At 66.2% G+C, this 27,963-nt stretch overlaps 1 protein-coding gene across 6 annotated transcripts; it reads left to right on the top strand.

Annotated features, from left to right (window-relative positions):
- Nucleotides 1-1,239: 1,239 nt before the first annotated feature.
- Nucleotides 1,240-27,963, top strand: WFS1 (wolframin ER transmembrane glycoprotein). 6 transcript variants are annotated; one of them, XM_072775491.1, is made up of 8 exons: nt 1,240-1,412; nt 13,115-13,386; nt 18,438-18,520; nt 18,763-18,907; nt 20,060-20,230; nt 21,564-21,644; nt 23,451-23,596; nt 25,648-27,963. In XM_072775491.1, the coding sequence occupies exons 2-8, from the start codon at nt 13,116-13,118 to the stop codon at nt 27,454-27,456; spliced, it is 2,706 nt and encodes a 901-aa protein (XP_072631592.1). In that variant the 5' UTR covers nt 1,240-1,412; nt 13,115; the 3' UTR covers nt 27,457-27,963. The 6 variants fall into 6 exon arrangements, with proteins under 6 accessions (XP_072631592.1, XP_072631593.1, XP_072631591.1 ...); XM_072775492.1 differs by lacking the exon at nt 1,240-1,412 and adding an exon at nt 6,628-6,771 and having other exon boundaries at nt 13,115-13,326; XM_072775490.1 differs by lacking the exon at nt 1,240-1,412 and adding an exon at nt 6,628-6,771.

Genomic DNA, 27,963 nt, shown 5'->3' with positions numbered 1-27,963 from the left:
GGGGTCTGGGCAGGGGGAGGTGGCGTCCCAGCAGGGACCGGGTTCGATGCGGTCACACAGGTATCTCAGCTTCTGCGTCCCCGTCTGTAGCCTGCGGTGATACCTGCCCCGCAGGGTCACCGCCTGGACACCACAGGCCAGCAGGTGCACAAGCGGTGGCAATGGTGTCTGGTGCGCAGGTAGGGCCCTGGCCGCTGGCGCTGTGCCGGCCACTCCCCCGCAGGTCAACTCATGGGCCGTCCCGATGACCCCGGGCATAGGGGCTTGCGGTGACCTCCAGACAGGTCCCCCGCAGCACACTTGCCTCGTGACCCCAGTGCTCGGTCCTGTGACGGAGAAGCAGCCCCGCTCGGGTGCTTCAGCAAGTGAAGCTCCGTCCATGCACAGAGTGTTGCTCAGCGCTCAGCGGCACGAGCTTTCGAGCCGTGAAAAGGCGTAAACGGGGCTCAATGCACAATTGGAAAGGCTGCACGCTACAAGACATTCCAGAAAGTTCCAGGTACCTGACATTCTGCAGAGGGCAGCCTATGGAGATAGTGAGGATGGGTGCTTGCTGGGGCTGGAGAGCAGGTCCCAGGGGTCTTGGGGCAGCGGGACCACGGCTCAGGGAGCCACAGGAAGGCGTGCGTCGTCCCACTTTGTTAAACCGCAGAGAATGTACAGGATCCAGGGTGACCGTGTGGTGCCCTAAAGACCCGGTGACTCATGACTTGACGTAGGTACATTGGTTGTGACACACGAGCCATTAGAGCAATTATGGTGCCAGACGTCATCGGTGGCGAAGAACCCACGTATGTTGGGGCAGGACATCCCTTCCCCTGGACATCCCTGCCCCTTGGGTATCCCTGTCCCTGAACATCCCTCCCCCCAGGGTACCCCTTCCCCCAGGGTCTCCTCCCCCCTGGGCATCCCTGCCCCCCAGACATCCTTGCCCCCCTGGGCATCCCTGTCCCTGGGCATCCCTCCCCCCGGGTAGCCCTCCCCCCTGGGCATCCCTTCCCCCTGGACATCCCTGCCCCCAACATCTGCACTCCTGGTCCTCTGGCCTTCGGGCATGGACCCCAAGTGTACCACAGCTCCCCCGGGTCCCCGGAGTGCAGCTGGCGCCTCGTGGGACTTCTCGGCCTCTGCAAGCCCGTGAGTGAGTCCTGCGGGTACGTGCCTGTACTTGTCATCGTGGATCTCTCCCCGGATGAGGCCGACCAATGAGCAGTGACGAGAGCTGGCGTGGGTGGCGTGAGGGACGGAGTGGCCGTGTCGGAAGGCGCTTCTCTTCTTGCAGAGCATTTGTCCATCTTCTGCCTCCAGTTACCTCTGGGTTGTTGGTGTTCTTTTATCCCACGTGACACTTTGCAATGTGCTTGGTGACTCACTACCGGCCATTAAGTGGCATTAACTGTCTGCCTTCAGAGGTGAGTAATGACGACTCAGACCCGTGGGCGGCTCGGCCCCCAGGCGAGATGTGGGTGCCCGCGGGGGTGGAGGTGCAGGCAGGGGCAGGTGCGCAGGGCTGCGGAGCCTGACGTCCCCCCAGTCCCGGTGACACGGGGCCGCGTAAGCAGCACCAAACCCTCCACCAGGGAGCTGCTGGCAGGACACGGGGGGTCGGGGGGACAGGGGGAGCAGAGGCTTGGGAGCCGGGGGCGCTCCTGCTGGTGCGTGAGCCTGGGAGCCTCCTGCTCCCCCGAAATGGGAAGGAGCCCCCTGGTCAGTTGTGGCACCGAGACGATCCACTGAGCCCACTGAGCCGGGAGGGCAGGAGCCTCCTGTCCTAAATGCAGCCAAGGGTGGTCAGGACCGCGTCCAGCGGGGTGAGGGGGTGGGAAGGGGGCCTGTTAGAGCGCCTGGGCCTTGTTAACCCCTGGTGTGGCTCCCCTCTCGCCGCGTCCCCAGCGTCCTCGCAGGCCCCAGACCTCTGCTTTGCTGGCCTAGCAGGCCCGGCTGTACGGTGGCCCCAGAGCGTGAGCCCGCGTGGGCGCCCCGTGGGCTGTAGTACCTGCACAGATCACGGGGTGACTCAGGACGTGTGAGGGGGCCACCCGTCCAGGCAAAGGGGGCCGGTGCCTGCTGCCCCATCACGGAGGCCGCAAACCACTCCGGGGGGGCCCGCCCTCCAATATGTGGACCCCAAGCCCGCTTGCCGACGGGTGGACCTGCCGGGCCCTATGCCAGCTCCTCGGCGGGTGATAGAGGCCCCGTGGTCTGACGCGTCACCGCCTATGAAAGGTTCCTGCTGTGACAAATGCGCACCACCCCAGGAGCTCACCCAGCAGGACTGCATTTGTCACAGTGCGGAGGCCCGAGGTCCAGCCAACCCCCAGGAGCACCCGTGCAGTCCTCAAACTCGGTGACTCGCTGGTCCTTCCTGTCCTCAATAGCACAGCCCAGGGCTTGGCCCTGCGGGGGAGGGGACAGGCCTCCTGCCCTGCTCTCGCGTGCCCACCTACATCATAAACGCAGGGGGACACAGATAAGCAGCTGGCACAGGTGAGCGCAGGGGCCACAAGCGTGGTTTGCAGGGTGAGGGCGGGCTGGAGGTGCAGGGGGCAGTCGAGGCTGTGGCGCAGACCCGTAGGCCGTCCTCTGCCCAAGGCCGTCCTCTGCCCGCAGAATGCTCTCCTCATCTTTCTTTCCTAAGGATTTCAACTGATTAGGTGTGGCCCACCCACACTGCAAGCAGTGATCGGTTTTACTCAAAAGTTTACTGATTCGGACGTTACTCTCACCTAAAAGGTGTCTTCGGGGCAACGTCTAGGCTGCTGTTTGACAGAGCTGGGTACCATGGCCCGGCCACCGCAACACAGAAACGCAGCGCCTCACACAGAACGCAGCACGTCACGGCTGCCGTACTCCTGGTACGTTCAGATCCACGATGTTGGGCCTCTGTGGACTGCCCCTTGCACCGTTGCCTAATATCCCTGTTCGTCCCTGTGAACGCTTTCGGTCTTGAATTCCTCCTTGGAGGCCACTGATTGGCCAGTCTTGTCATTTTTGAATTTCAATTTTCAGATGTTGTGCCCTTTGACCTCTACTTCTCATCAGTTGGGGAACATTTACTGTAAACAACACTTTATTGGATTTTTAGTTTTACCCCAACCTTACAGGCTTTTGATGGAAAGTTCAGCCTGTTCCCTTTATTTAAAAAAAAAAAAAAAAAACGAAAGCCGACATGCGTGGTTTTATTTATTTCGCTTCCCTTTGTGTTTACCTGGACTGAACTTTGTTACCGCTGTCATTTCCTCCTTCCTTAATTTCGCTTTCCTGCTCGCTCTCTACACCGCCGGCCACCCCCCCCCCCCAAATGCAGAAGTTCTATTCTGCTTTTTTTCCAGGACTTGCCTCTCCCAGTTCCTGATATTTATAATCACACTGCTTCTCCCCCGTGATCGTGATTGCAGGAACAGGCGCAGTGGCCGCAGCCCCAGAGCCTCCCCTGTCCCACCCGGTCCCCTGCCCCGGCGCCTGCCCTCACCCAGCAGCAGATGCAAGGGAAGGGCTCCACTGCCCCTGCTCCTCCGACCCCAGGGGCGGCCGAGATTGCTTCTGTGTTTCCTCCCAGACGCAAGTGGGTTTCCCTGAGAGTACGTGGCACAGATTTCAAGAATCCTTACTTAGCGATTATGGTACAAAACCCCAAGCATATTTAGATAAGCCTGAGTGTTCTGCAAGGCTCACAGCTCACCACCATTTCCTGTTCTCCGCTCTGCTCTCTTTCACCATCTCCGCTGTAGTTGACTTGGCGACCGGACCTCCCGCAGGGACCCTCTGTGCGTCTTGGTCTTGCTGTGGGGATATTTTCCATCTTGTTCCCCAGCAGAGGAATTCATTATAGCGTGTGGGGGTGGGGGGGGGAGGCTTGTTGATCAGATAAACGGAGTCCCTGGAAGTTGTTCTCAAGTCCCGCAGGAGCTAGCACCACGCTGACTCTCCTGCCTTCGGGTGTCACTGGTTCTTTTTGGAACTCTGTAGGACTCCCTCCCTTTCCGGGACGGTAGAGCTTCAGCCCCAGACACGCGCCTCCAGCCTTTCTCGCACTCCCAGCCATGCGGCTACGCCTCCTGGGACTGCCCGCAGCCCCTCGCTTTCCCCTGGAGGATCTCCACATGCTTTTCCTCCATCTCGGAAGGTATTTGCCCCACGTCATCAACCCATTTGCTCATTTTCCTTGCCTCGAGGGTTGTCCTTCTGAACCTGCCTGTGACTCCAAGCAGCAGGTTAAGTGCCTCCAGGCTTGGCCTGGGCTGCTTGGCCCTTACCCTTCCTCTGCTTATGAGACCCCTCAGAGGGGAGGGTCTTGGCTTCTCTGGGCTGTGTGAGGCCCGTAGGGACCGGGCGTGGTGGTCACCCCCCCCCATCCCCCCCCGCCCCCCCGCCGCCCTGGGTGGAGGAGGAAAGAGTCGGCAAGGCACTCCCAAGTCCCTGGAGGAAGGCCGTCTGCCCCAGCCTCCCGGGTGTGAGGAGGCCTGCCGGCCCCCAAGCCTGGGCTGCCTGAGTTTTCCGGGTGGGCCCCCATCCTGCAGGCTGAAGGGGATGACAGGCGGGAAAGACAGTAGACGGGAAATAAAAGAGCTCATCCCGTGGGTTTTCAAGGAGCCTAAGGAGCCCAATAGACGACTGAGAGAGCAGATGCTTTTCAAAATTAAAAAAACCTGAGAAGTCTAGCCTCACTAGTTTCCATGGGAATGCATACGACAAAGGCAAGGAGACCATTTGTCACTTACTGTAGTGGGAAAAGGGTAAACCAGGTAGCTCCCCGTGCCAGTGTGCACCCCTCAGCGGTGCGCCGGAGACAGTAGTGAGAGATGGGTTTTGGTAAAAATGTACCTAGAGACCCGATAAAGCCTATCAGGATCAGAGCTTCTGTTTCCAGGACTTTGCCCTACTGAAGCAGGCATGTGTGCACACGTGTGGTGTCACCGCAGGGACCTTTGGAAACCCCTTCTTCAATATGCACCGATCCCAAAACGTGGACAGTAATAGTCCTTGAGTGATTTCTTTCTTCTTTCTACCTTTTGCAATTCTCCAAGTTTTCTGTCATCAGTACATTACAAGAGGCGGAAGATTTCTATGCGGCGTTGGGCAAATAACCTTCTATGCCTGAACCTCAATTTTCTGATCCATGAAAATTAGCCCCATGCCACTTGCCTCAATGCCACACTCATTAAGGATGCAGTGAAAACCCTCAATGCGTGAAAGGCCCCCAAACTGAGAACCTGGGGCGGAGGAGGTGCTGCTCGGTACCCATTTCCTTCCTTCCCCTGTGGGCCTCAGAGCCTTGGATGAGAAGGGGGGCAGCTGGAGCATCAGATGAGGTGACTATTAGGAACCACGCGGCTCTGACGAAAGCCCTCGGGGCTGTGTGTTCTGTGTATACAATCCACCCTCAAAACCATCTGGGATGTTTTGGCTCCCCACCTGTTGGTGACATATCTCTGGCAGTCACTCTGAAACGGGTTCTGTAATGATGACCCAGGACAGGCATCAAGCTTGGCTACAAGGACCAGACACAGAGCAGATGCAGCCCTCCCCCCGGGGTGGGGGTGAGCACCAGCCAGGAGAGCCTGACTCGGGGATAGACCTTCACCCCCACCTGCAAACTACACCTTCTCAGACCTAGGGCACCACCGAAAGAGGAGGGTTTCCAAACTGCCTGAGCCTTGCACCATCCCCGGGGCTGATGTGTTAAACAAATCTCGTAATTACCTTGTAAAAAGCGTGCATCTAACTCCGTGCATTTAAAGCTGCACTTGGAAAAAAAAAAAAAAGGAAAAAAAAAAGCTGCACTTGGTGACTTGCACACATTTAAACGGGCCATTTTCTCTATCCCTCCTGCTGAATGAGGGGAGCCCTCTGGGTCTCTGGCAGGGCTGGAGCTAAGCGGTGAGGTGCCCAGCAGGCCCTGTTAATGTGGCCATAGAAATGATCATGAGGGGCATCCCTGGGGGGCTCAGCTATTTGTTGCCGGCTTCGGCCCAGGGCGTGACCCCAGGGTCCCGGGATGAGTCCCACATGGGGCTCCCTGCATGGAGCCTGCTTCTCCCTCTGTGTCTCTGCCTCTGTCTCTCTCTGTCTCTTATGAATAAATAAATAGAATTTAAAAAAAGGAAGAAAAGAAATGATCATGGACCTGAAGTTGGGGACGTTGGGGCCAGAGAGGTGGGTGAAAGGTGGCCCGAGTCTTGTGCAAGGGCCCAGCCACCTGTTAACAGATAGAGAGGCCAAGGGGCCTAGATCTGAGCCTGCCGCCTCGGGAGGGGGCGGGGCCTCGGGTACGTGGGGGCGGGGCCTCACTGGCGGGGGCGGGGCCGGGGCGGGCCCTCGCTGGGTGGGGCGTGGCTGCAGCCAGGCGGGGCGGAGCCGGGGCCGACTCGGTTCGGAAATTTTCGCTGTGGGCGGGTCGGACCCGCCAGGGAGCGGCCGGCGGCGGCCAGGCGAGGCGCCCCGTGATTGGCGGAGGCGCGCGGCGATTGGCAGGCGCGCCGGCCATTCCGCGGGCCGAGCCGGCGCCGCGTCTTCCGAGCCGCGTCGGGAGTGGAGGTCGGCCCGAGGCCCCGCCCCCGCGCTGGCCCCGCCCCCGCGCTGGCCCCGCCCCCGCGCTGGCCCCGCCCCCGACCCGCCCCGTGGGGGCCGCGCTCGCAGGCGCTCCCCGCCGCTCCGCTCGCGTCGCCGGCTCCGCAGGCCCGTCCGCTCCACCCCGGGGCGTCCGGCTCTCGCGAGCAGCGCCGCGGCAGGCCCGGAGCCCGAGGGCGTCGCGCGGCCCACTCGCGGCCGGTGAGTACCCCGCGGCGGGCGGCGGGCGCTGGGAGGACAGCTGGGAGGCGCCGCCCGCCGCGGGCCTCAGTTTCTCCACCTGCGCAGCGGCCCCAGCGGGTCCCCGGGAGGCGGGGGCGGGGCCTGCCGGGGGAGGGGGCGCCCTCGGGCCTCGTGGGGCCCCGCGGCTCCGAGCACCGGGAGGCGGCGGGGCGGGGGTGGGGGGACCCAGGGCGCCCCGGGGGGTGGGGGGGCGGGGGAGAGGGCGAGGGAGGGGGAGGGGGTCCCGCCCGCACAGCCCGGCGGGGGTCAGGGGGTCAGCGCGGCGCGTCCCGTCCCCGGGGCCCCTCCCGCTGCGGGGCGAGCAGGGGCAGCGCAGGGGCGGCGAGGCCCGGCCTCCCTCCTCCACGTTGGTCCTGTCGTGACAGGTGGAGACTTTGGGAGGGATGTCGCCCAGCCCTGGGGATGCGGGGAGCAAATCCCCCAGCTACGGGGTGTGGGCCTTTGCAGTGTCAGGGGAGCAGGAATCAGAGCCCCAGGGGCTGGGGTCAGCGGGGCAGCGGGGGCGCGGGGAGGCTGGGGCCTGACCAGGAGGAGATGGAGGAGGAAGCCCGGCCCCGCCCCTCACCTTGCACAGTGACCCCTGGCCCCCGGCCTGCTCGCAAAGGGCTCTCCCTGCTGCCGGCATCTGTCACTTGCGGGTCCTCGGGCACCCTCTCTGCTGCCCGTCAGGGAGCCTCGTCCACAGAAGCCCCGGGGCAGGCTCCCCGCTGTCCAGTCCTGGCCCCGCGTCCCCAGGGGCTGAGTCTCAGGGCAGCCCCAGGTGTCTGACCCGAGACTTAGAGGAGGGCTCCTCATATTTCTGCTCCTTAGGGGCGCCGTCCCCCACGCAGATGGACCTCTGAACACAGGGAGGGATGCTGGGAGACCCCACACCCGCTTTCCCAGGACGGAAGACTGTGTGGAGGGCTCCTTGCTCACACCTTCCAGCCCCTCCTGCTCCAGAGCTGGACAGGCCCCAGGGGCTGGCGACAGAGGGGTCCCCGGCTCACCCGTGGCCCAGGGGTACCCGAGCTCTGGGACGGACACCAAACCAGGGCCAGGATGATGATGCTAAGGATCATAGCAGGGAGGGAGCTTTATATGGCTCCTGCCCTCTCCCACGTCCCCAGCACTGAACAAGGCACCGCTGCTGTGGCCCCAGCCACAAGCCAGGCCACCCCGCCCCCCTCCCCCCCCACGTTCAGTTGCGGACAGTCTCCTCTCTTCTGGGCCCAGAGCCACAGGCAGATGCCCGCCCTGGACCAGGCCTCCTTAGCTTCCCCCGGACAGTCACCGGCCCCTTCCCTGGTGTCCCCGCCCTGTCCCCACACACCCCAGTGGTTCTGTAACTTTCACTTCCCTCTGGGCACCGTCCTCCTGCACTCCTGGCCCCACGCTGCACTCTGGCTCCAAGGCCCGGCGCCCATTCAGGCCCAAGGCTCCTGCCTCAGCTGCCCACACTCCCGGGGGTCACTTCCCAGCCTCCCGCCCCTTCCTGGCCACGTCGCAGGTCACTCTCCCTCAGCTGCCTTTTCTTCTGGGCAGTTCCCTGTTGGGGTGCCCACACTCCTCCGTTCCTCCTTCCTGCCATTCTTGCCTGCCTCACGCCTGCTTGTCCTGAAGGCTGAGTCAGGACCTCCTTCCTCCGACCCTACCTTGCTTCCCAAAGCTGAGTGAGAACCCCCCTTGGGGTGCCTGCGCCCCAAATGCTGCTCCGTCTTTGTAGCCACCTGTTTAGGTGTCCTCCCCCTGGGCATGAGCTGCTCAGAGGCTAGCCCTACAGAAGCGCTCTGGGGCAGGGAGGCCCAGCACAGTGCATAGCAAGGGGTCGTCCCGCAGTCCGGGTGTGCTGACCCGCCGGGGCCGAGTGCAGAGCAGGGGCCGGGCGTGCAGCACGGGCTCGGCCCCTGGGCGTCGTGCATGGCTGTCCTTGACCAAGGGTTGGGCATTCCCTCCTGCTTCCCACTTTCTGTGAACTTGGCACATTGAGTGGAGTCGGAATGTTCCTTGCTTGGGCCCTTAATACTCTGGGGCAAAAATAGGTATCTGGGAGCCTCCAAGGGCTCTGTGCCCTTGTCTTGAGGAGCAGCCCTGTGCCTGGGGCTGGGCTGGGCCGCGCTGGAGCAGACCTCCCAGACCTTGGGAACCCCCAGCCCTTTCACTCAGGGCTCAGGCACAGATGTGTTTTAAAATCTACTTTGTTTTAATTTCCTTTTTTTTTTTTTTAAGATTTTATTTATTCATGAGAGACACACACAAAGAGGCAGAGACACAGGCAGAGGGAGAAGCAGGTTCCATGCAGGGAGCCCGACACGGGATTCGATCCTGGGACCCCGGGGTCACGGCCTGAGCTGAAGGCAGATGCTCCACCGCTGAGCCCCCGGGGCCCCCAACTTTGTTTTAATTTCCAAAGCCGTATACAACTGTTAGAGAAAATTAGGGAAATACGTTTAGGAAAAGAATAGACTAAAGCCGCGCATCATCCGTGCACCCAGAGAGAGCCAGTCCTAACAGGCCAGGGGGCACCTTCTTTCCTCTTTTCTGCAGGGAGCTTTTTCCTTTCATTCTCAAGACACTGGAGGATAATTCTCAGGCTGCTTTAAATCCCGTTTAACAGTGTTGTACCAACAGCCGGCTGCACCTGGAATGTTTGTGTACAGGTCGCGGTGACGGTCTGCGGAGGTCGCCGCGGGTGGAGGGGCTGTAAGGAGCAGGGGTGCCCCTCTGCATGGTGCCGGTTTGCCCGAACGCCTGCGAGCGTCCCCGCCTACTTCCCTGGGCTGGGCTTCTGGTTCGAGGCTCTGGCCAGAAGGCACTCAGCAACCTCAGAGCCTCAGGGCCTCAGAGGTGGGCTGCCCCCTCCCCCACCAGGGCAGCAGAGTGGGGCCTTGCTGCACACGGGTTAGAGCCTTTGGGGCAGAAGGCCACGCGTGGTCACTGTGCTGCACGTGTCCAGAGTCGCGCGGGCGGCAGCTCCTCAGCCGAGCTCCGCGGTGCCGGTAGTTTGTGTTTTGTTGGGATAAAAATATGACTTGGTGCTCACGGGGAAAGAATGCCAGCACTTTGCTTCTCTGGATCTTGCACAGTGACAGGCTCCGAGCGACGCCGCTCTGGCCGCAGGCGGCAGGGGGTGGGCTGCCCCCCTCTGCGAGGGCTGCGGGGATCTATGGGAAGATGCGCCTGTCCTGCAGCCGCAGTCTGGGGCCTGGGGGGGCTGCTCAGTCACACGCAGGGCCCCATGTCGCCCAGCCGAGGCTCTTCCCAAGGCCGGGCCGTCCCTGGTGCGGGCAGGGCAGCGGGTGTTCTAGGTGAAGGCAGGTGCCCCTGCCCTCAGGGTGCCCAGGATCACCAGGGAGAGAGCTTGTTATGGCAGGGAAGGCCAGACACAGCGAGTGCGCGGGGGGACAGCGTGTGACCGTCCCCGTGACCCCACCGTGCAGCGACTCGTCTTGTTGACCTTCATGTGAGAGGCTCTTCTGACTAACTCAGAGAACCTTCATGCCTTCCTACTCACCAAGATTTTACTCGAACTGGTCGCTTGACCGCAAGCGACGTGGGACCCCAGCCCGCAGGCACCTGCGCGTGCCCTGCGCCCCAGAGGACGGGTTTCTACGCACGTGCCCTGGTTCACCCCCCGGGAGATCCAGCCTGGGTCGGGGGCGCTGGGTGCTTTAATGTTTTAGGGTCTGCGGACCGCATCCTCGCCCTCACACCCTCAGTCCCCGGCCCGACACGGGGGTGTTACCCCCTCGTGCAGACCAGGAGGCCGAGGCGCACAGAGGCTGAGTGGCCCTGGGCCCGGGCACAGTGGGACTCGTGTCCCGTTGGCCCGCGCCATCCCTCCCGCCCGAGGCCTGGGGGCCACTACCCGTGGCAGAGGACCTTCCAGGAAGCAGGCCCAGGGCCCTCGGCTCGGCCGGCGTGGGAAGAGGGGCTGGCGTGCGGGGCGGATGGAGCGGGTGGGAGGCAGCTGGGGCTGGAACGCAACAGCCCCCACCTGGATACAGGCTCTGCGTGGGATTCCGGCTCCACAAGCCCACGGCCGCCAGCACGGCTCCACCTTCCCCACCCGCGTTTCCTCATCCGTGAAACAGGCCGAGGTTGGATTGAAGCTTAAGCCGCCTGCCCGTCAGGCACACCAGCTGGCAGTGGTGCCTGTACCCCAGGCTGCATGGGACGCCCCGGGAGCCCCCAGACACGCACCCATCCCTGCTGCTATTCATGATGCGGGGGCCTGGCACAAGTGGCCGTCCCCAAGGCCAAGGGGGTGGTGCTTGGCCTGGGGGCGGGGGCCGGGACTGGCCCCGTGGGGCCTACAGAGCAGACAGACGTGCTTGCCACCTTGCGTTGGGGGTGACCCGCGTGGCCCGGTGTTCCCGCCCACACTGGCTCCACACGTCCACGCGTGCGGCTGAAGCACGGGGTTTACGGGAGTCGCCTCTGTGTTTGGTCCCTAGGGCCTGCGGCCAGGGGGCGGCTGGGAGCAGCGAGCTGATGGCAGGGGGCTCCTGGGGCTGCCCGTGTCCCCACCACGCCCCAGGATGTCGCAGGACACAGATGCCATCCCTGGGGGCAGGAATGCCCAGACTGAAGTTTGTGGGGTTGTTCGGTGGACGCAGATCCCATGTTGGGTACCCACGGTGGCTGGGGGACAGGGCGGGCAGGGCCACGTGGCGCCTGGGCCCCTGCCCCTTCCTGCGTGACAGCCGTGGGCCGGAAGCCCGGTGGGCCCGCAGCGTGGCAGCTGGTGATGGAGCCAGGCCCGGGTGCCGCCTGCCGCGTCCAGTGTCATCTGGTCCTCGCAGCCCCGCACTGGGACACTTGTCCTGCCTACGTGGCCTGCCTGGCCTGCCGGGACCGCAGGGCAGCCCTCTCCCTGCTCCGCGCTCACGCTCCTGGGCTCGGCGACGAGGGCGGCCTTGGCCTTGATCCGGGGCGGCTCGCGGTGTCTTCTCAGAGTCTGACGGGCCACCCCGGGCCCGGGCACACGTTTCGCCTGAGTGCTCAGGGGCGCCTGGCCCCAGGTCCACCCGCCCGTGGGGCTCCTCCTCGAGCTTCCAGCTGGCTCTGTGTCCCTGGTGCTTCCTGCCATTCTGCCGTGGGGTCCCCTGACTGAGCCCCGCCCGGGTCCCCGAGGGCCGCAGAACCCTCATTCCCTGTTCCTGGGCCTCTGCCTGCACCAGGCTGCGCACCACTCACCTGCCCAAGCCATCAGCGGGCCCTCCTCCCACCCCTCCTCCCACCCCTCCTCCCCACCTCCCCGCCTCCCTGCCTCTCCCTCCTCCCCACCTCCCTGCCTCCCCCTACCCCTCCTCCCACCTCCTCCACCCCTCCTCCCTGCCTCCCCCCACCCCAACCCCTCCCCTCCTCCCCCTCCTCCTCCCACCCCTTCTCCCCGGCTTCCCCCACCCTTCCTCCCTGCTTCTCCCCACCCTCACCCCTCCTCCCCACCCCTCCTCCGCATCTCCCTGTACCCCTCCCCCTCCCAGCCCCCCAGGCCTCCCCTCCCATCCCTCTTCTCTGTCTTCCCCTCCTCCCCATCTCCCTGTACCCCTTAACCCCTTCCAGCCCCCCAAGCCCTCCCCTCCTCCTCCCCTCCCCACCTCCCCTTTCTCCCTTCCACTTACCTTCTAACATTTATGAACTTTTTCTCTGTGTTTGGTTCCTTCTGGGGGCTCCAAGGTCATCCTTCCCGCCCTCCCTCAGGCTTCTGGTGAAGGCTCATGACCCTCTGTGGCCCGTGGTTGCAGCTGCATTTCCTGTCCCCAGCGCCATCTTCACGTGGTGCTCTTTCTGTATCCCTGTTTCCTTCCTCCTCTTGTCAGGACACTGGTCATGGGATCGGGGCCACCCACAACCAGGGTGATCTCATCCCAAGATCCTTAATCACACCTGCAAGTAGGGTCACTTTCATGGATGGGGGTGGACATACGACATGCAGGCCACCCTTCCGCCCGGAGCCAGACACCGTGCTCAGCTCCGTGTGGAGCATCTCACTGGAACCTCACAAGGTTGCACCGTTCCTGCCACTCAGACGAGGACACTGGGGTCGCATGGCGCGTGCCCGGTGAGGCTGGACTCCAGGCCTCGGGATGGAGGGCCCAAGCTCATGACTGCTGTGGGGCCTGTAGAGCCGGTGGCCTCGAGGGAATTTCTTCCCTCGGTTTCCTCATCTGTTAAAGTGGGAAGGTCTAGGTGACTATTGTGAGGTCAAGGGAGATCCCTCATAGACCAGGAGGCAGCCCCCACCCATCCCTTTCCTGTCCCCTCTCCAGCTGGGCCTGGCACCTTATGTCTGACCCTTGGCTTTTCTCTCGGGCAGGATGGATGCCAGCACCCCCCCTACGAGCCCCTCTGGCCCACAGCCTCCACCACCGCAGCCCCAGGCCCGCTCGCGGCTCAATGCCACTGCCTCGGTGGAACAGGACGAGAGGGGGGCGCCCCGTGCTCCGGGACCAGACGCTGCCAACGCGGCTGCCCCCGCTGCAGCCCGGGCCCCAAGTGCTCGGAGCCAGGAAAGGGCGGACAGAGCAGGTAAGGGGCTGGGGCTGCAAGCTGACCATCCTCAGTGCCACCAGCGCTGCGTGAAGCCAGGTGAGCGAGCGGCGAGTCCGGCACGTGGCCTCCTGCGGGGCAGGTCCCTCGGGCCCTCCCGGCGATGAACAGCCTGGGGCCTAGCAGGTGTCACGGTCCCGTCTTATCTATGACGTGACAGCTCAGCGCCGACCTGCACATGCCCTGGGCCAGCAGGCGGTCCCCACCAGGACCACGGGGGGCAGGAGGGCAGCCCCTCCATGCGGGTCCCACCCAGTGTGGGGAAGCCCATGTACCCCTGCCCATCATGGCCACCCCTCAGGGCCGTTGGGCCAGGCAGTCCCCTTGGTCCGGGAGCAGCAGGGACACTCCCCTCTGGGACCAGCTGCCACCTGGAGTCGCCTGGGTCCAGGTCCCCAGTGCCCTGTGGATCACTGTCCTCCATCCTCAGGCCGGGCTGCTTGGGGCAACCCCCACCCAGGTCTCTGCTCCCCTAGGGACCTTCCAGAGGCAGGGGTGAGGTGGTGTGAGGACCGGAGTGGGACAGAGGGTTCACGGAGCCCCTCGGTGAATCTGGGCAAGGTGCTAGGGCTTGGTCATGGGGCCCCTTGGTGAATCTGGGCAAGGTGCTAGGGCTTGGTCATGGGGCCCCTTGGTGAATCTGGGCAGGGTGCTAGGGCTGGGTCATGGGGCCCCTTGGTGAATCTCGGCAGGGGTACTAGGGCTTGGTCATGGGGCCCCTTGGTGAATCTCGGCAGGGGTACTAGGGCTTGGTCATGGGGCCCCTTGGTGAATCTGGGCAGGGTACTAGGGCTGGGTCATGGGGCCCCTTGGTGAATCTCGGCAGGGGTACTAGGGCTTGGTCATGGGGCCCCTTGGTGAATCTGGGCAGGGTGCTAGGGCTGGGTCATGGGGCCCCTTGGTGAATCTTGGCAGGGGTACTAGGGCTTGGTCATGGGGCCCCTTGGTGAATCTGGGCAGGGTGCTAGGGCTGGGTCATGGGGCCCCTTGGTGAATCTCGGCAGGGGTACTAGGGCTTGGTCATGGGGCCCCTTGGTGAATCTGGGCAGGGTACTAGGGCTGGGTCATGGGGCCCCTTGGTGAATCTGGGCAGGGTGCTAGGGCTGGGTCATGGGGCCCCTTGGTGAATCTCGGCAGGGGTACTAGGGCTGGGTCATGGGGCCCCTCAGTGAATCTGGGTAGGGTACTAGGGCTGGGTCATGGGGCCCCTCAGTGAATCTGGGCAGCGTGCTAGGGCTGGTTCATGGGCCCTTCCCTGAATCTGGGCAGGGTGCTAGAGCTGGGTCATGGGGCCCCTCCCTGAATCTGGGCAGGGCACCAGGGCTTGGTCAGGCCTCCATCCACCTCCTGCTCCCCAGCACAGCCCTCAGTGGCCACGGGCGGCACAGGTGAGTCAGGTGTGCCCCGACCCCAGCCGGACACAGTAGGGGGGCCGCAGAGGGAAGCCTAGGGCTGGGAGGGCTTGTGCTCTGGTCCCCGGGGCTGGGTGGCGGGACCCTGCTGTGTGGGAACAGGGGAGGCCCGAGTGAGTGAGTGGGGGGGGCTGGCAGGAAGGGGCGCCCCCCCGGTCCGGGGTGGGGTACGGCGGGGCCCACGAGCCCCGGGCCCCCAGTCCAGGTGGGGGGCTCAGGAGGATAATGGGGCTGCGTCAGGCCTGTCATGGAGACACAGCCGCTGGGGGGAGCCGTCGCCCCCCAGCCGCCACTGACACTGTTCCTGCTCTAGGGGCCGCAGGAGGCAGCGCTTGGGCCTCACTTGGGCACTTCAGGCCTGTGGCTCGTGGGGAGACAGTCTGGTACCACACGCCTTGGGGTGCCTCACCCCACGATTTCCCTGCGTCTTCCTGTCGCCCTGCCTGCCAGGCGCCCGCAGGCTCCCATTCCCACGTGGGGCTCTTGCCGGCCCACCCAGAGCTCCGGTCCTGCTGCCACGCCTGGGGTGCTAGAGCCCGGCACCCAACACGCGGACTCTCAGTGGGAGCAGAAATGTCCCGAACTCCACTCTCCTTGCCGTGCATGCTGCCAGCCAACCGGGCGTCGGGCCCTTCTGTGCAGGGGCTGCGCCACGTGCAGGCAGGGAAGTGGGCTGTGGTCTGTGGTGTGGGCACCTTGGGGTGTAGAGTCCACGCTGCGTGTGGCGCTGCCCGCGGTCTGGCTCCAGGGCCAGCTCTCCGTGAGCCTCTCCCAGCTGGGCCCCCCCCAGAGCTCGCGTCTGTCCCCATGCACCGCGACTCACAGGTCGTCGGGCCTTGGGATGGGCCAGGAAGGGCCAGCGACAGCCGCCGTGGGACCCTTGGGCTGCGTGCCCTTGAGGGAGTCAGGAGGCCGCAGGCACCCGCGTGTGCATCTGTGAAGGGCGAGAGCACTGCAGCCATGAGGAGTCGCGCGGGGGTCGCGCCGGTGCCAAGACTGTGCGCGTCAGGTGACATTCCTCAGGCCCCCGCGCATGCAGGCGGGTGCTGAGTCGGGCCCCCACCCCGCGGGCACCGATACGCTTCCTGAATGTCCCCAGGCCGCCTGGCCCCGGTTCAGACCTCCTGGGACCCCCCCCCCCACGCCCCGAACTCCTGTTTGGTAACTGGTGTTCCCGTGAGCTCGGGGCCGTGCGTGTCCACCGCCCGTGTGTGCTCACGTCTCCCGGGAGAGCCTTGTTGGCTACAGCCCAGCTGTGAGCACGTGTTCAGGAGCCGGGGTGCGGCTGCTTTTGCCACGTGCTCCATCCCCGCGGGCGCCCAGGACGCGGGGACCCCCGTATCCCTAGGCTTGGCAGGAGGCCTTGCTCCCCCAGATGGCCTGCACGGTTGACATAGTCCAGCACCCTCTGCCCCAGGCCACACCTGCGCTGCCCTTTCTCCTTCCTCTAGAGGCCGCTGCTCGAGACGACCGCTGCCAGCTCAGCAGTGCGCCCGTGCCGCTCAAGCCCCCAACAAGCACCTGCTGTGGGCGTCTGTGTGTACCCCGTGGCCGGCCCTGTCCCTGGTCCCCGTCATACCCCCTCACGGCGGCCAGTGCGGGAAGCTCTGTGTGGCCCCATGTAGAGACGACGACGCAGAGGCACAGGTGTGCCCCAGTGGCCAACGCTGAGTGACCCGAGGCTCCAGGTTAAGGGTGGCCGCGCCCGGCGGAGATGGAGCCTGGTGGCCTCGGGCCTGGGGCTCCCCTGCACAGGTCACATGGGGCCACGGCCTGGTTTATTCCAGAAACGCGGCCTGTCCTCGGGTGCTCTGGATCCCTGCATCTCCTTGAAAGGTCACCATGTTCTCCGCTGTTTCCGAGGCCTCCGGGCCGCTGAGGGGTCCTGACCCGGGGCTCTCGGCCACACACGCCTCGCGGCTGCCGAGTACAAAAGCCAGGGCTGGAAACACACTTGGTTTCAATCTGAGTGTGCAAACGTCCCGGGAGGGCAGTCAGGACTGCAAGTTTCACATAAGAGTCAGGAAACAGCGGTGGCCTGTTGGCCGCCTGTCCCCAGGAGCAGGAGACACACCGGCCTGGCGGTCCTGCGGGGTGGGGTCCCACTCCGTGTCCTCCGTGTCCCCGCCAGCCCTGCACAGCCCGAGAGCGCGTGTCCCTGCTCCTTCCTCACCTGCATGTCTGCACGGGCAGGGAGTAGCCAGGTAGGCACCTCCAGGTCCCAGGGAGCGGGAGTGAGGCAGCACCACCACCCAGCTGGGCCCCCTGCATTAGCCCCCGGCTTCTCTAACTCAGTCAGACAAACCCGGGGGATGGCGAGAGCTGGGTCCCACCCGGCCCTTTCCTACAGCACCACCCCCACCCCCCAACCCTTTCCTACACCCTTCCTCTCCCCATGGAGGGCGTCCTGGGCGGGCCTGGGGTCCAGGCGGGTACAGGCGGGTGCAGGAGGTGCAGGGGGAGGCAAAAGCTGAGCTGGCACTGCTGCCTGAATTCGGCAGGTCGTGCCCGCAGGTCAGGTGCGCGCCCCTCTCTGAGCCGCGCCTGGCCGCGCGGTTGCATGGGGAGCGAGGGCCCGGCGCCCGTCCTGCCCCTCCCACCCCCAGTCTGCGGGTGCTGACCGCCAACCAGGGAAGACGTGGCCTCGGTGGCTCAGCCCCAAGGCCCCAGGCATGAGGGAAGGGCGACGCGCCGAGGCCACGCCGGGCAGGGCCAGGCAGCGCGCAGTCCCGGGGCACAGGGCGCCCGCTGTGTTCCGGCCACGCCTCTGCAGGCCCCAGGGAGACACGGGCCCCAGACGCTGGGCTGGGGGCCCTGGTGAGAGGCCCGGGGGAGTCCACGGGAAGCCGGCCCTTGGGGGGTGGCACAGACTCCCGGGGGTGAGGGGCGCGTCCCTGCTGAGCGGGAGGCCTGCAGTGAGGTGAGCGTGCGCATCCCACGGGTACCTGGGGTGCCCCGGACCTGCCACCCGCTGAGGAGGACCGTGGGCCCCGGACACGGACGGGGACACAGCCTCTGTGCTTCCTGCCCGAGGCCACTGTGGCCCCTAGGGCTGTGGGGCCGGGCTCCCAGGGCCCTGCAAGTCAGAGGCCGCCTTGGGAGGCGGACCGCAGCATGCCCTGCATGCTGGGACCCTTCGGGGAGCGCAGCCGGACCTGCGAGAGAACAGCCCAGAGGAAAACACACGCAAGGGTTGGCGGCACCGTGGGAGGAGACTGGGGGACGTGGGGGGTGACACACAGCCTGCAGCTGAGCGCGGCCTCCTGAGCCCTGGGGGGTGCTGTGGGCGCCATGGTTACCGTCCAGCGTGGGGCCCGTGTAAGCGTGCATCTGAGTGTGTGCACCGACGCTGACCTCCCAGGGCCACGGGACGCCGACGCTGTCTGGCAGGCATGCGCCCGTGTTCACCAGGGCTCAGGTGCCCCGTAGGTCTGGGCTTCCACGCCGGAGCTGGGATCTTTCTGGAGCCCCCCCTGAGCAGGCCTGTGCCCGGGGTGAGCGTGGGCCCTTCCTGCCGCTCAGAGCTGCAGCCGAGGTTTGGCTGCTGCACTCCAGGGTGCCTGTGTTGCCCGAAGGCCGCGTTCCAGCATATTCCGTCCACATCCACCCGAAGTCAGTGACGGCCCGGGTTGGCTGTGGCCTGCAGGCCTGACGCACTCCTGTCTTGCATTACTCAAGGGCCCATGAAGGCAGATGTGGAGGTGCCCTTTGGAGACGTGCTGGAGAGGGCCAAGGCAGGGGACGCCAAGGCGCAGACGGAGGTGAGCCCGCGTGCCGGGGCCCAGCCCTGGGAGCCGGGGGCCCCTCTGGGGGTTCCTCCCAGCCCGCCTGGGGCTCCCCCTCCTCCTCCGGGAAGCCCTCCGTGCCCCTCCTGTTGGCCAGGATGGGGCCACACCATCCCTGGGGTCCCCCACGGGCTAGCGGGCGCAGATGCCACGGGGCTCCCTGGCCCGGACACACATGGGGCACCTTGGGGTGAGGCTTCAGTGGGTTCTTGCCGCAGGCGGGGAAGCACTACCTGCTCCTGGCGGGCACCGGGGACGAGGAGCTGAACAACTGCACGGCTGTCGACTGGCTCATCCTCGCTGCCAAGCAGGGCCGGCGCGAGGCTGTCAAGCTCCTGCGCAGGTGCCTGGCCGACAGGAAAGGTGGGTCCGCGGGAAGTCGCGCAGGTGCCCGGCCCCAGGGGCGCGGCTTGCCCATCAGGTGACGGCGGGGAAGTCCCGGGGAAGTCCGCACTGCTCGGCAAGAGGTGCGGATCCGGTTTCGCCATGGTTGGCGGTGCATGCCATGGGCCGTCCCTGGGCGCGTGTTGGCGTCCTCAGCGCCCCGAGGAGGCGCCGCAGCAGAGCCCCCGGACGGCCAGCTCCTCGGTGCGTCGGCGCGAGGACCTGGCCCAGGTCAGGATGGACCTCGTGGCCGCCCGCATCTGGGGGCCACAGGCGGCGGAGACCATCGCTGTGGGAGGAGTGGGCGGGGGCCTGAGGCACGGGGGCCCTTCTGCTCCAGGAGCTTCAGGCTCGGGGAGATGGGAGCGCGTGTCACCAAGGGTTTTTTTAAATGACTTTTCCCCAGGCCGGAAAACTGCTTTGTGTTTGTTGTATAAAACTTGGAATATAAGTAAACAGGACACAAATGAGCCGTGACTTTGAAACGCAGACAGAAATGTTCTGAGTTTGCAGTATTTTCTCCTGGTTTGTATCATGTATTTAAGAGCCACGTTATCATGCAGAATCCCCATTCTTTGGAAGTGGGGCGGATGCCTTTGAGAGCGCGGGACGGCGGGTCTCCGTGGGCTCCCGTCCTGGGCAGGAGCAGGGGCTTTGCGCTGCCACTGGCCCGAGCCAGTCCGTGCGGCCCCCGCGGCTGCGGCCGGCGGTTCCCCGAGGCCGGGAGGGAGCCCGTGAGGCCCGGCGGAGCACGCGTCCTGCAGGGGGCCGGCCGGGGCCCCACGTGCCCCCCACACCCCCCTTTGTCATACCACGTGCTTCCTGGCCTGGAAAGAAATGTGCGCTCGAGGGGATGACTTGGAAGATGTTTGGAAGGATGGAAAGCCCTGTCCCTATCTCCGGTCTCACTGCCCTGGGCGGGGAGCACCGACAGCCCTGACAGTGGGGGGCGGGGGGGGGAGGCAGCTCCAGCGCCTGCGGGACCCGGGCCCACCTCCCTCTGCGGTGAGCCGTCTCCTCGGGAAGGGCCGGCTGTGCAGGACCCGGATTTCCCAGCCGCCCTGGGGGGACGGAGCCTGGGAAGTGGGGGGACGAGGCGGGATGAGGCCTGTGATGCCTCCTGTGTCATAGGCATCACTTTTGAGAACGAGCAGGAGGTGAAGCAGCTCTCCTCTGAGACCGACCTGGAGCGGGCGGTGCGCAAGGCGGCCCTGGTCATGTACTGGAAGCTCAACCCCAAGAAGAAGAAGCAGGTGGCCGTGTCCGAGCTGCTGGAGAACGTGGGTCAGGTCAACGAGCAGGGTACGTGAGCCTTACGGGGCTGGGCCCCCCGCGGGGACCTCTGGGCTTCTCTGCTGGACACAGGGGGCTCCCCTGGGAGCCTACATGGGGTCCTGGGCAGAGACCCCCGAGTCCCCTCTAAGGCCCAGGCAAGCCCCTCTGGGTGTCGTCCTGTCCTGGGGGTGGCCTTCCCAAGCCCTGCTTGAGCTCTGGTGCAGTCCATGGGCAGAGCCACGGAGCTGGTCCTTCTCGGGGTGTCCTGCTCCTCTGGCGGGGATGGGGCGCAGTAAGAGGTGCGGCGGGGAGCGGGTCCCCGGATGCCCGGGCTTGTGGGGCACTGAGCCCACCGTGGCTCAACGGCCTCCCTGAGGCAGGCCTCCCCCAGCCTCCGCACCAGCGGCCAGCCAGGAGGACAGGAGGACAAGAGGACAGGACGGCAGGGCAGCGGGCGCCCGGCCAGGAGTGGCCGCCCCATTTCCTGGGGCCCGACCCAACTGCCTCTGCGTCCCTGGGGGAGCATCCGCCTGCAGCCGTTGAGGAGGGATTTGTGCCCAGGGCCCCGCCCAGCCTTCTCTGGCCCCCCAGGGCTGCCCTCTGCCAACAGCACAGCAGCAGGGGCGGCCGCTGGGGAAGCCTTTGCCCCCCCCCCGCCCCGGGTCTCCGGGCAGGACCCCACCCAGCTAGACCCGCCGAGGACTGGCCTGCTCCCGGGCCGGGGTGGGGGACACTGCTGGGGTGAGCGCAGGGGTCCCGGAGGCCGGGGCTCGGGGGGCAGCACCCTGCAGAGGTGTGCCTGATGGGGCAAGGTTGGGGCTGCCACTGTGAGGTCCCGGAGCTTGCGGTGCCAGCTTGGGCCCCTGCTGCCCACGCACCAGGCCGTTTCTGTGGCCCTTGGCCTCTGTTGCTCACACGCCTCCCGCCCGAGCCAGGCCTGCAAAGGCCCCGTGGTGCCCGGCCTCAGGAGGACCAGGGCTTGCCGGGCTGGGGCTGTGGCAGGTGGTGACTGCGACGCGAGGAGAGGATCCTCCGGTCCGGGCTCAGCACTCAGCTGCCCGACGTGGGCGCCAGGGCTGGGGGGACAGGGACAGGCCTGGTGGGAGCCCACTGTACTCCAGGGGACAGGTGTGCCGGGGGACACGGCCAGCAGAGGTGTCTGGGGATGAGTCATGCCGACCAGGGCACTTCTGCATGTCAGCGCAGGGTCAGCCTCGGGGCTGCAGGGTCCGAGCTGGCTGCCAGGGAGGTGGCCCCGACCGGCCCGTGGAGGACTCACAGAGGCCCCGGGGTCCCCAGACCCACAGCTGCCCTGAGAGGACTTACCTGCTTAGGTCGTCCATCTGTGTGTCACTTGCAGAGGGAGCGGCACAGCCGGGCCCCATCCCCAAGTCCCTCCAGAAGCAGAGGCGGGTGCTGGAGCGCTTGGTCAGCAGCGAATGTGAGTATGGCCTCCGGGCCCGCACCCGTGACCCCTCTGGCCAGGCGCCTAGGCCTGCGACCCCAGGCACCACGTCCACTCCCCGCTGCAGGGTCCAGACCTGGGGTCTGGGAGGCCTGATGGGTCCAGCCCGGTGGGGGCCGTGGGTGTTCTGGGCGGTGGGACCTGGCCCCTGCCCAGCGGATGCACCCGGTCCCAGCAGGGCCGCAGGACAGTCCGTGCAGGACAGCGGGACAGGGCGGTGTGTGGGCGCCAGGGGGGCCGAGCAGGTCAGCAAGGATAAGGAGGCAGTTGGCCCCGGAGGGTCGGGGAGGGCGCGGGGGCACCCACAGGGGCGGGGGGCGTCCAGGCGGGAGACGACCTCACGTGCCCCAGGAGCAGCGGCCCAGCCGTGTGGACACACAGCTCTCAGGGTCCGGCACCCGTCCCGGAGGGGACCACACAGGAGGGACATGGGGCTGCCCGGCTCCTGCCTGTGCGCTCAGGCAGGCCTGGCTTCCTCCTGGTGCTGAGCCCACAGTGATGGTGGGAGTAGGGAGCCGAGCTGCAGCCCCAAGAGCTCCTGGGGCGCACGGACTGTGCAGAGGGCCCCCCCCACCTGGCTGCTCAGCAGGGTGCCCATCCCATGTTGTATGGCCTCCCTGGGGTGTTGGGCCGTGGGCGTCACGGACTCACCTACCTGCTCCGTTCGGGGAGGCAAAGCGCTGTGGGATGCCGGACAGCGACAGAAGCCAGCGCGCCAGACCATTCTGGGCGGTCGTCAGGCCGGGTCACCAGGATCCCAGGTGCTCTCGGGGCGAAAGCCCTGTGCCCACAAGCCCGTGGGGTGGTGCCCCCGAAGGAGCCCAGCTCCACCCTCTCGACCACCCCTCCACTTCCTCGGGCCCCTGGAGCCAGACGGTCAGGGTCGGGGGCCGTGCGGCCCTGGCAGGCGTCCGTGGCGGGGTGCTCGGTGCCCACCAGCAGGCCAGCTCCCCTCCGGTGCAGTTCTCCGCCCTCCCCACCTGCTCTCCCAGCAGCCGCAGGCGTGTGCTTACTCCTCTCCTCCCAGAACCAAAAGGAGGAGACACCGCCCCCCTCGTTCCCATAGCAACCCGCCCAGTCCTGTGCTCCCCTTGGGCCACGGCAGGCAGGGGCTTCTGCAGCCCCCGGCTCCTCTCCTCTCTGGGCCCTGCCCTTGCCATCCCACCAGCACGGCTCTGTCCCAAGCTCTGCTGACCTGTCCTCGGGCCCCGTGCCTCAGCGGCCACCAGACACCAGATGCACAGCCCGGCCGGGCCCCTGGGCCCCGTCCTCCCGCTGGTCACCTCGAGGCATCTCAAGCCTCACCATCCACCTGCCCCTGCGCCCTGTGTGAGGTCTGGGGGTCTGGCAGTCAACTAGGCCAGGAGCCTGGACAGGCAAGCGCTGGGCTCACACGTCCCAGCTTCTGGCGCGCAGTAGGCCGTCGGGCGCGTGCTGAGCGGAGGGTCGGCAGGGCCGTGAGGCCAGGGCTGGGACGAGGCAGCAGGAGGCGCTGGTGGTGAGGGTGGCGCAGGGCCCGGGGCAGACCCTGGGCTTGAGGGCCGGGGCGGGGGTGTGGGGTCAGCGTGGCAGCAGGTGGAGGGCGCGGCTGGAAGCCGTCTCGGCTGCCCCTCTCCTTCCGTCCGCCCGTCCTCGCCCACTGTCTGTCTGTCGGGACAGAGCTTGCCAGGCTTCACCCTCCGCCGGGCCTCAGCCTGCACTCCCTGGCTGGCCGCCCGCTCGCGTGGGGTGGCCGGGTGCTCGCAGGGTGGGCGGACCCTGTGCCCTCTGTCTCGTGCCCAGCCAAGAGCCACATAGCGCCGGACGACTTCGTGGAGATCACCAAGAAGTACGCCAAGGGCATCATCCCCGCCAACCTGTTCCTGCAGGACGACGACGACGACGAGCTGGCTGGCAAGGGCCCCGAGGACCTGCCCCTGCGTCTGAAGGTGAGTGGGGCCGGGGGCTGTCAGCACCCGCCCGCCTGGCCTCCCCCGCGCCTGGGCCTGCCCTCCTCTGGGGCCCACGGCTTGTAAGGACCGTCCCCACGTTGTCCCTCAGATGCTTCCCCGCGCCTCTGCAGGAGGAAGGGCCGTGCTCTCCTGGAGGGGCCCGGTGAGCCTGGGCTCCGAGGCCGGGGCGCCGTCCTGCCCTGCGGCTGGCTCCTGCTCCTTTCTTAAAAACGTCTTTTATGGTCAGGGAACAGCCCGTTGTAATTTGCTGGACCTCGTCCGCGGGACAGTTCTCAGTTTCCCAGTTGGGGCCCTGAGAGTAGGGCTTGGACGGAAGCTCCCGGGGCAGAGCTGGGGCCGCGGCCCAGTGGTCCCGGCACCTCGCTGCACAGACATAGGCAGGACACGGCGTTCCACAAGCTTCACGGTCATTTTTTAGATGTCTCATTCCTCTGTTTGACAGAGCACGCTTGCAGAAGCAGGGGGAGCGGCGGGGAGCGGCAGGGGCAGCAGGCTCCCCGCAGAGCAGCGCGGGTGGTTGACATGCTGACGGGGAGCCCCAGTTCCCGTGCAGGGCTGCAGGTGTGTCCGGGCGTCCGGGTACCTGCACAGAGGGCCCAGGAGCCACAGCGGCCCGGGAGCTGCGGTGCGCAGCTGGCGCTCAGGGACCCCCGCCGGCCGTGTGGCCCTGCCTCCGTCTGGTCTGGTGGGCGGCACAGGTGCGCACTGGTCACCTGTGAGGTGGAGGCTGCTCCGGGCGGGCGGGAGGGTGTGGTCGTCAGCTGGGTCGTGCGGGGTCATCGGCCGGGGTGGGGGGGGTTGTCAGCCGGGGTGGGTGGGGAGTCGTTGGCCGGGTGCTCGTTGGCTCGAGTCCTTGCCTGTTCCAAGGCAGGGAGCAGGAGGGCTGTCACCAGGGCCCTAGACGGAAGGTGGCTGCGCACACGGGTGCGTGAAGACAGGCTCACACATTCCCTAGTGTTTTAGGCCCCCATGTGCGCCCGGCTCCCCGCCTCTGCAGAGTGCACTCCGGTTCCTCCCAGGTGTCGTCTTCTCAGGCTGACATGTGACACCCCGTGCTGGTACAGTCACGTGGTCGTGCCCACCCAGGACGCCCCCAGGTTCTCCAGGCTGTGGCAGAAGTCGTCACGCCCCTGAGGGGGCTCCAGGCACCATCCAGGCTCCCCTGCCCCCCCGTGGGTGGTGCTGTGCCCTTGGGGACCCGCTGCCGCCCCTGCAGACCCCATGGAGGGCCAGCACCTGCGCCCCTGCCTCGCTTCCCCGAGCCCAGCAGGGCCACACCCCTCAGAGTTGTGCACGGTGCTGGAGCCCGGCCCGGGTGTCGGAACCGCCCTGCCCCCTGCCCTGGGCGGCCCCCCTCGCCGCCCCCCATCCCCCTTCGTTCTGTGCTGCGCAGAGGTCTGAGGGTCGCCCCTGCCCTTTGCACCGGGTGCAGGTTGTGGCAGTGGCCGTCGGGGCTGAGCGTGGGGCAGCACGGCTGCGTGCAGGTGGCGGCCAGTCTGCGGGTCCTCAGGGTCCCGGTCACTAGCCCGCTAGCCCACTAGCCCACTAGCCTGCGTGGCTCCCTTGCCCTCAGGGATGAACCCCGTCCCCCACAGGTCACGCTGGCTGAGCCCTCCTCCTGGCTCCCCACACCCGCTGCCTGCCCGGGGACGGTGCAGAGCCCTCCGCGGGCTCCCCTGCCCTTAGCCGACACAGGGGCAGGGGGCCAGGGGCCGAGGCTCGGGGCACCCTGGTTGCGGGGGGCCCACCTGACGTGCCTGCGGGTGCTGAGGTCTCCAGGGGACGCTGGCTTGCAGGAGTCTGCACACCCGGCAGGTTGGGACGGGAGGGGGGCCAAGGATGGGCAGCAGAACCTGCAGCTCCGGTGCAGCTGGGGGACGGGCCAAGTGGACTGGAACACGGGGACCCGCTGGGACCAGGGGACCAGGGGCCCAGGGGTGGTGGGCTCCCGCGGTTGGCAGAGCGCCGAGGGCGACGGGGCTCGGGTCGGCGTGCATCACAGCTGGTGTCCGTGTCCACACCTGCAGATGGTCAAGTACCCGTTGCACGCTGTCATGGAGATCAAGGAGTACCTGATCGACGTGGCCTCGCGGGCGGGCATGCACTGGCTGTCCAGCATCGTGCCCACCCAGCACATCAACGCCCTCATCTTCTTCTTCATCATCAGCAACCTGACCATCGACTTCTTCGCCTTTTTCATCCCGCTGGTCGTCTTCTACCTGTCGTTCGTCTCCATGGTGATCTGCACCCTCAAGGTGTTCCAGGACAGCAGGGCGTGGGAGAGCTTCCGCACCCTCACGGGCCTGCTCCTGCGCTTCGAGCCCAACCTGGACGTGGAGCAGGCCGAGGTCAACTTCGGCTGGAACCACCTGGAGCCCTACGTGCACTTCCTGCTGTCTGTCTTCTTCGTCATCTTCTCCTTCCCCATCGCCAGCAAGGACTGCATCCCCTGCTCTGAGCTGGCCGTCGTGTCCATCTTCTTCACCGCCACCAGCTACGTGAGCCTGAGCTCGTCTGCCGAGCCCTACACCCGGAGGGCCCTGGTGACCGAGGTGGCCGCCGGCCTACTGTCCCTCCTGCCCACCCTGCCCTGCGGCTGGCAGCACCTGAAGCTCCTGGGCCAGACCTTCGTCACCGTGCCCCTGGGCCACTTGGTCGTCCTGAACGTCAGCGTCCCCTGCCTGCTGTACGTGTACCTCCTGTACCTCTTCTTCCGCATGGCGCAGCTGCGGGGCTTCAAGGGCACCTACTGCTACCTGGTGCCCTACCTGGTCTGCTTTATGTGGTGTGAGCTGTCCGTGGTCATCCTGCTCGAGTCCACCGGCCTGGGGCTTGCCCGAGCCACCGTGGGCTACTTCCTCTTCCTGTTCGCGCTCCCCGTCCTGGTGGCCGGCCTGGCGCTCATGGGCGTGCTGCAGCTTGCCCGCTGGTTCCTGTCGCTGGAGCTCACCAAGGTGGCCGTCACTGCGCTGCTGTGCAGCGTCCCCCTGCTGTTCCGCTGGTGGAGCAAGGCCAGCTTCTCGCCGGTGGCCATGGTCAAGTCCCTGACGCGGAGCTCCGTCGTCAAGCTCATCCTGGTGTGGATCACGGCCATCGTGCTCTTCTGCTGGCTGTATGTGTACCGCTCGGAGGGCATGAAGGTCTACAACTCCACGCTCACCTGGCAGCAGTACGGCTTCCTGTGCGGGCCCCGGGCCTGGAAGGAGACCAACATGGCCCGCACCCAGATCCTGTGCAGCCACCTGGAAGGCCACAGGGTCACATGGACGGGCCGCTTCAAGTACGTGCGGGTGACGGAGATCGACAACAGCGCCGAGGCGGCCATCAACATGCTCCCGCTCTTCGTGGGCGACTGGATGCGCTGCCTGTACGGCGAGGCCTACCCGTCCTGCAGCCCCGGCAATGCCTCCACGGCCGCGGAGGAGCTATGCCGCCTGAAGCTCCTGGCCAAGCACCCCTGCCACATCCGCAAGTTCGACCGCTACAAGTTCGAGATCACGGTGGGCATGCCCTACAGTGGCGCCAACGGCTCCCGCGGCCCAGAGGAGGACGACGTCACCAAGGACATCGTGCTGCGGGCCAGCGGCGAGTTCAAGGACGTGCTTCTCGGCCTGCGCCACGGCAGCCTCATCGAGTTCAGCACCGTCCTCGAGGGCCGCCTGGGCAGCAAGTGGCCCGTCTTCGAGCTCAAGGCCATCCGCTGCCTCAACTGCATGGCACAGCTGTCCCCCGCCCGGCGCCACGTGAAGATAGAGCACGACTGGCGCAGCACCGTGCACGGCGCCGTCAAGTTCGCCTTTGACTTCTTCTTCTTCCCGTTCCTGTCGGCCGTGTGAGCCCGTCCCCGCCCGCCTCCCCCGGGCCGCCCGGCTGAGCGTGCGCCTGTGCCCACCGGCCTGCGGACACCTCTGGTCGCCGCCCGTCCCGGGCACCGGCACCACAGGAACTGCCTGCAGCGTTGGGAGTCGACGTGGCCGAGAGCTGGCGGGGAGAGCACCTTCCAGGGGAGGCCCCGCCCACCCGCCCCTTCACTGTCCTGCACCGCTGGCGTCTCTTATTTATTGGGTCACTGCTAAGCCTCGACAGCTGTCTGCCGGAGCGGGGCTGGGGCAGGCAGGGGGCGGGGAGGGGAGGGGCGGCTCTGGGCGCTTGGGGCTCGAGGGTCAGCGTGCAGACGAGGGGCCGATGCACCCAGGATGGGGACTTGGACATGGGAGGCACCCGCGCCGTCCCCTCCTGCGCCGTCCCCGCCCGGCGCTCAGAAGAGTGTGGCCCTGCTCCATGCCGGACACAGAACGTCAAGGTCCAGATGCAGCTGAAATAAAAACACTTCACGAAACCTA

This window comes from Canis lupus, chromosome 14, assembly GCF_048164855.1.
Source record: "Canis lupus baileyi chromosome 14, mCanLup2.hap1, whole genome shotgun sequence".
In the NCBI taxonomy this organism is placed as follows: Eukaryota; Metazoa; Chordata; class Mammalia; order Carnivora; family Canidae; genus Canis; species Canis lupus.
This window is presented reverse-complemented; position numbering and strand designations above follow the sequence as displayed.

What these genes read in the sequence shown, in the direction of transcription:
- WFS1 (XM_072775491.1), top strand. Translation starts at nt 13,116, where the DNA reads ATGGATGCCAGCACCCCCCCTACGAGCCCCTCTGGCCCACAGCCTCCA. An exon ending in GTGCCTGGCCGACAGGAAAG is followed by an intron (nt 18,908 to 20,059) that starts GTGGGTCCGCGG and finishes CCTGTGTCATAG; the next exon opens with GCATCACTTTTGAGAACGAG. An exon ending in ACCTGCCCCTGCGTCTGAAG is followed by an intron (nt 23,597 to 25,647) that starts GTGAGTGGGGCC and finishes CCACACCTGCAG; the next exon opens with ATGGTCAAGTACCCGTTGCA.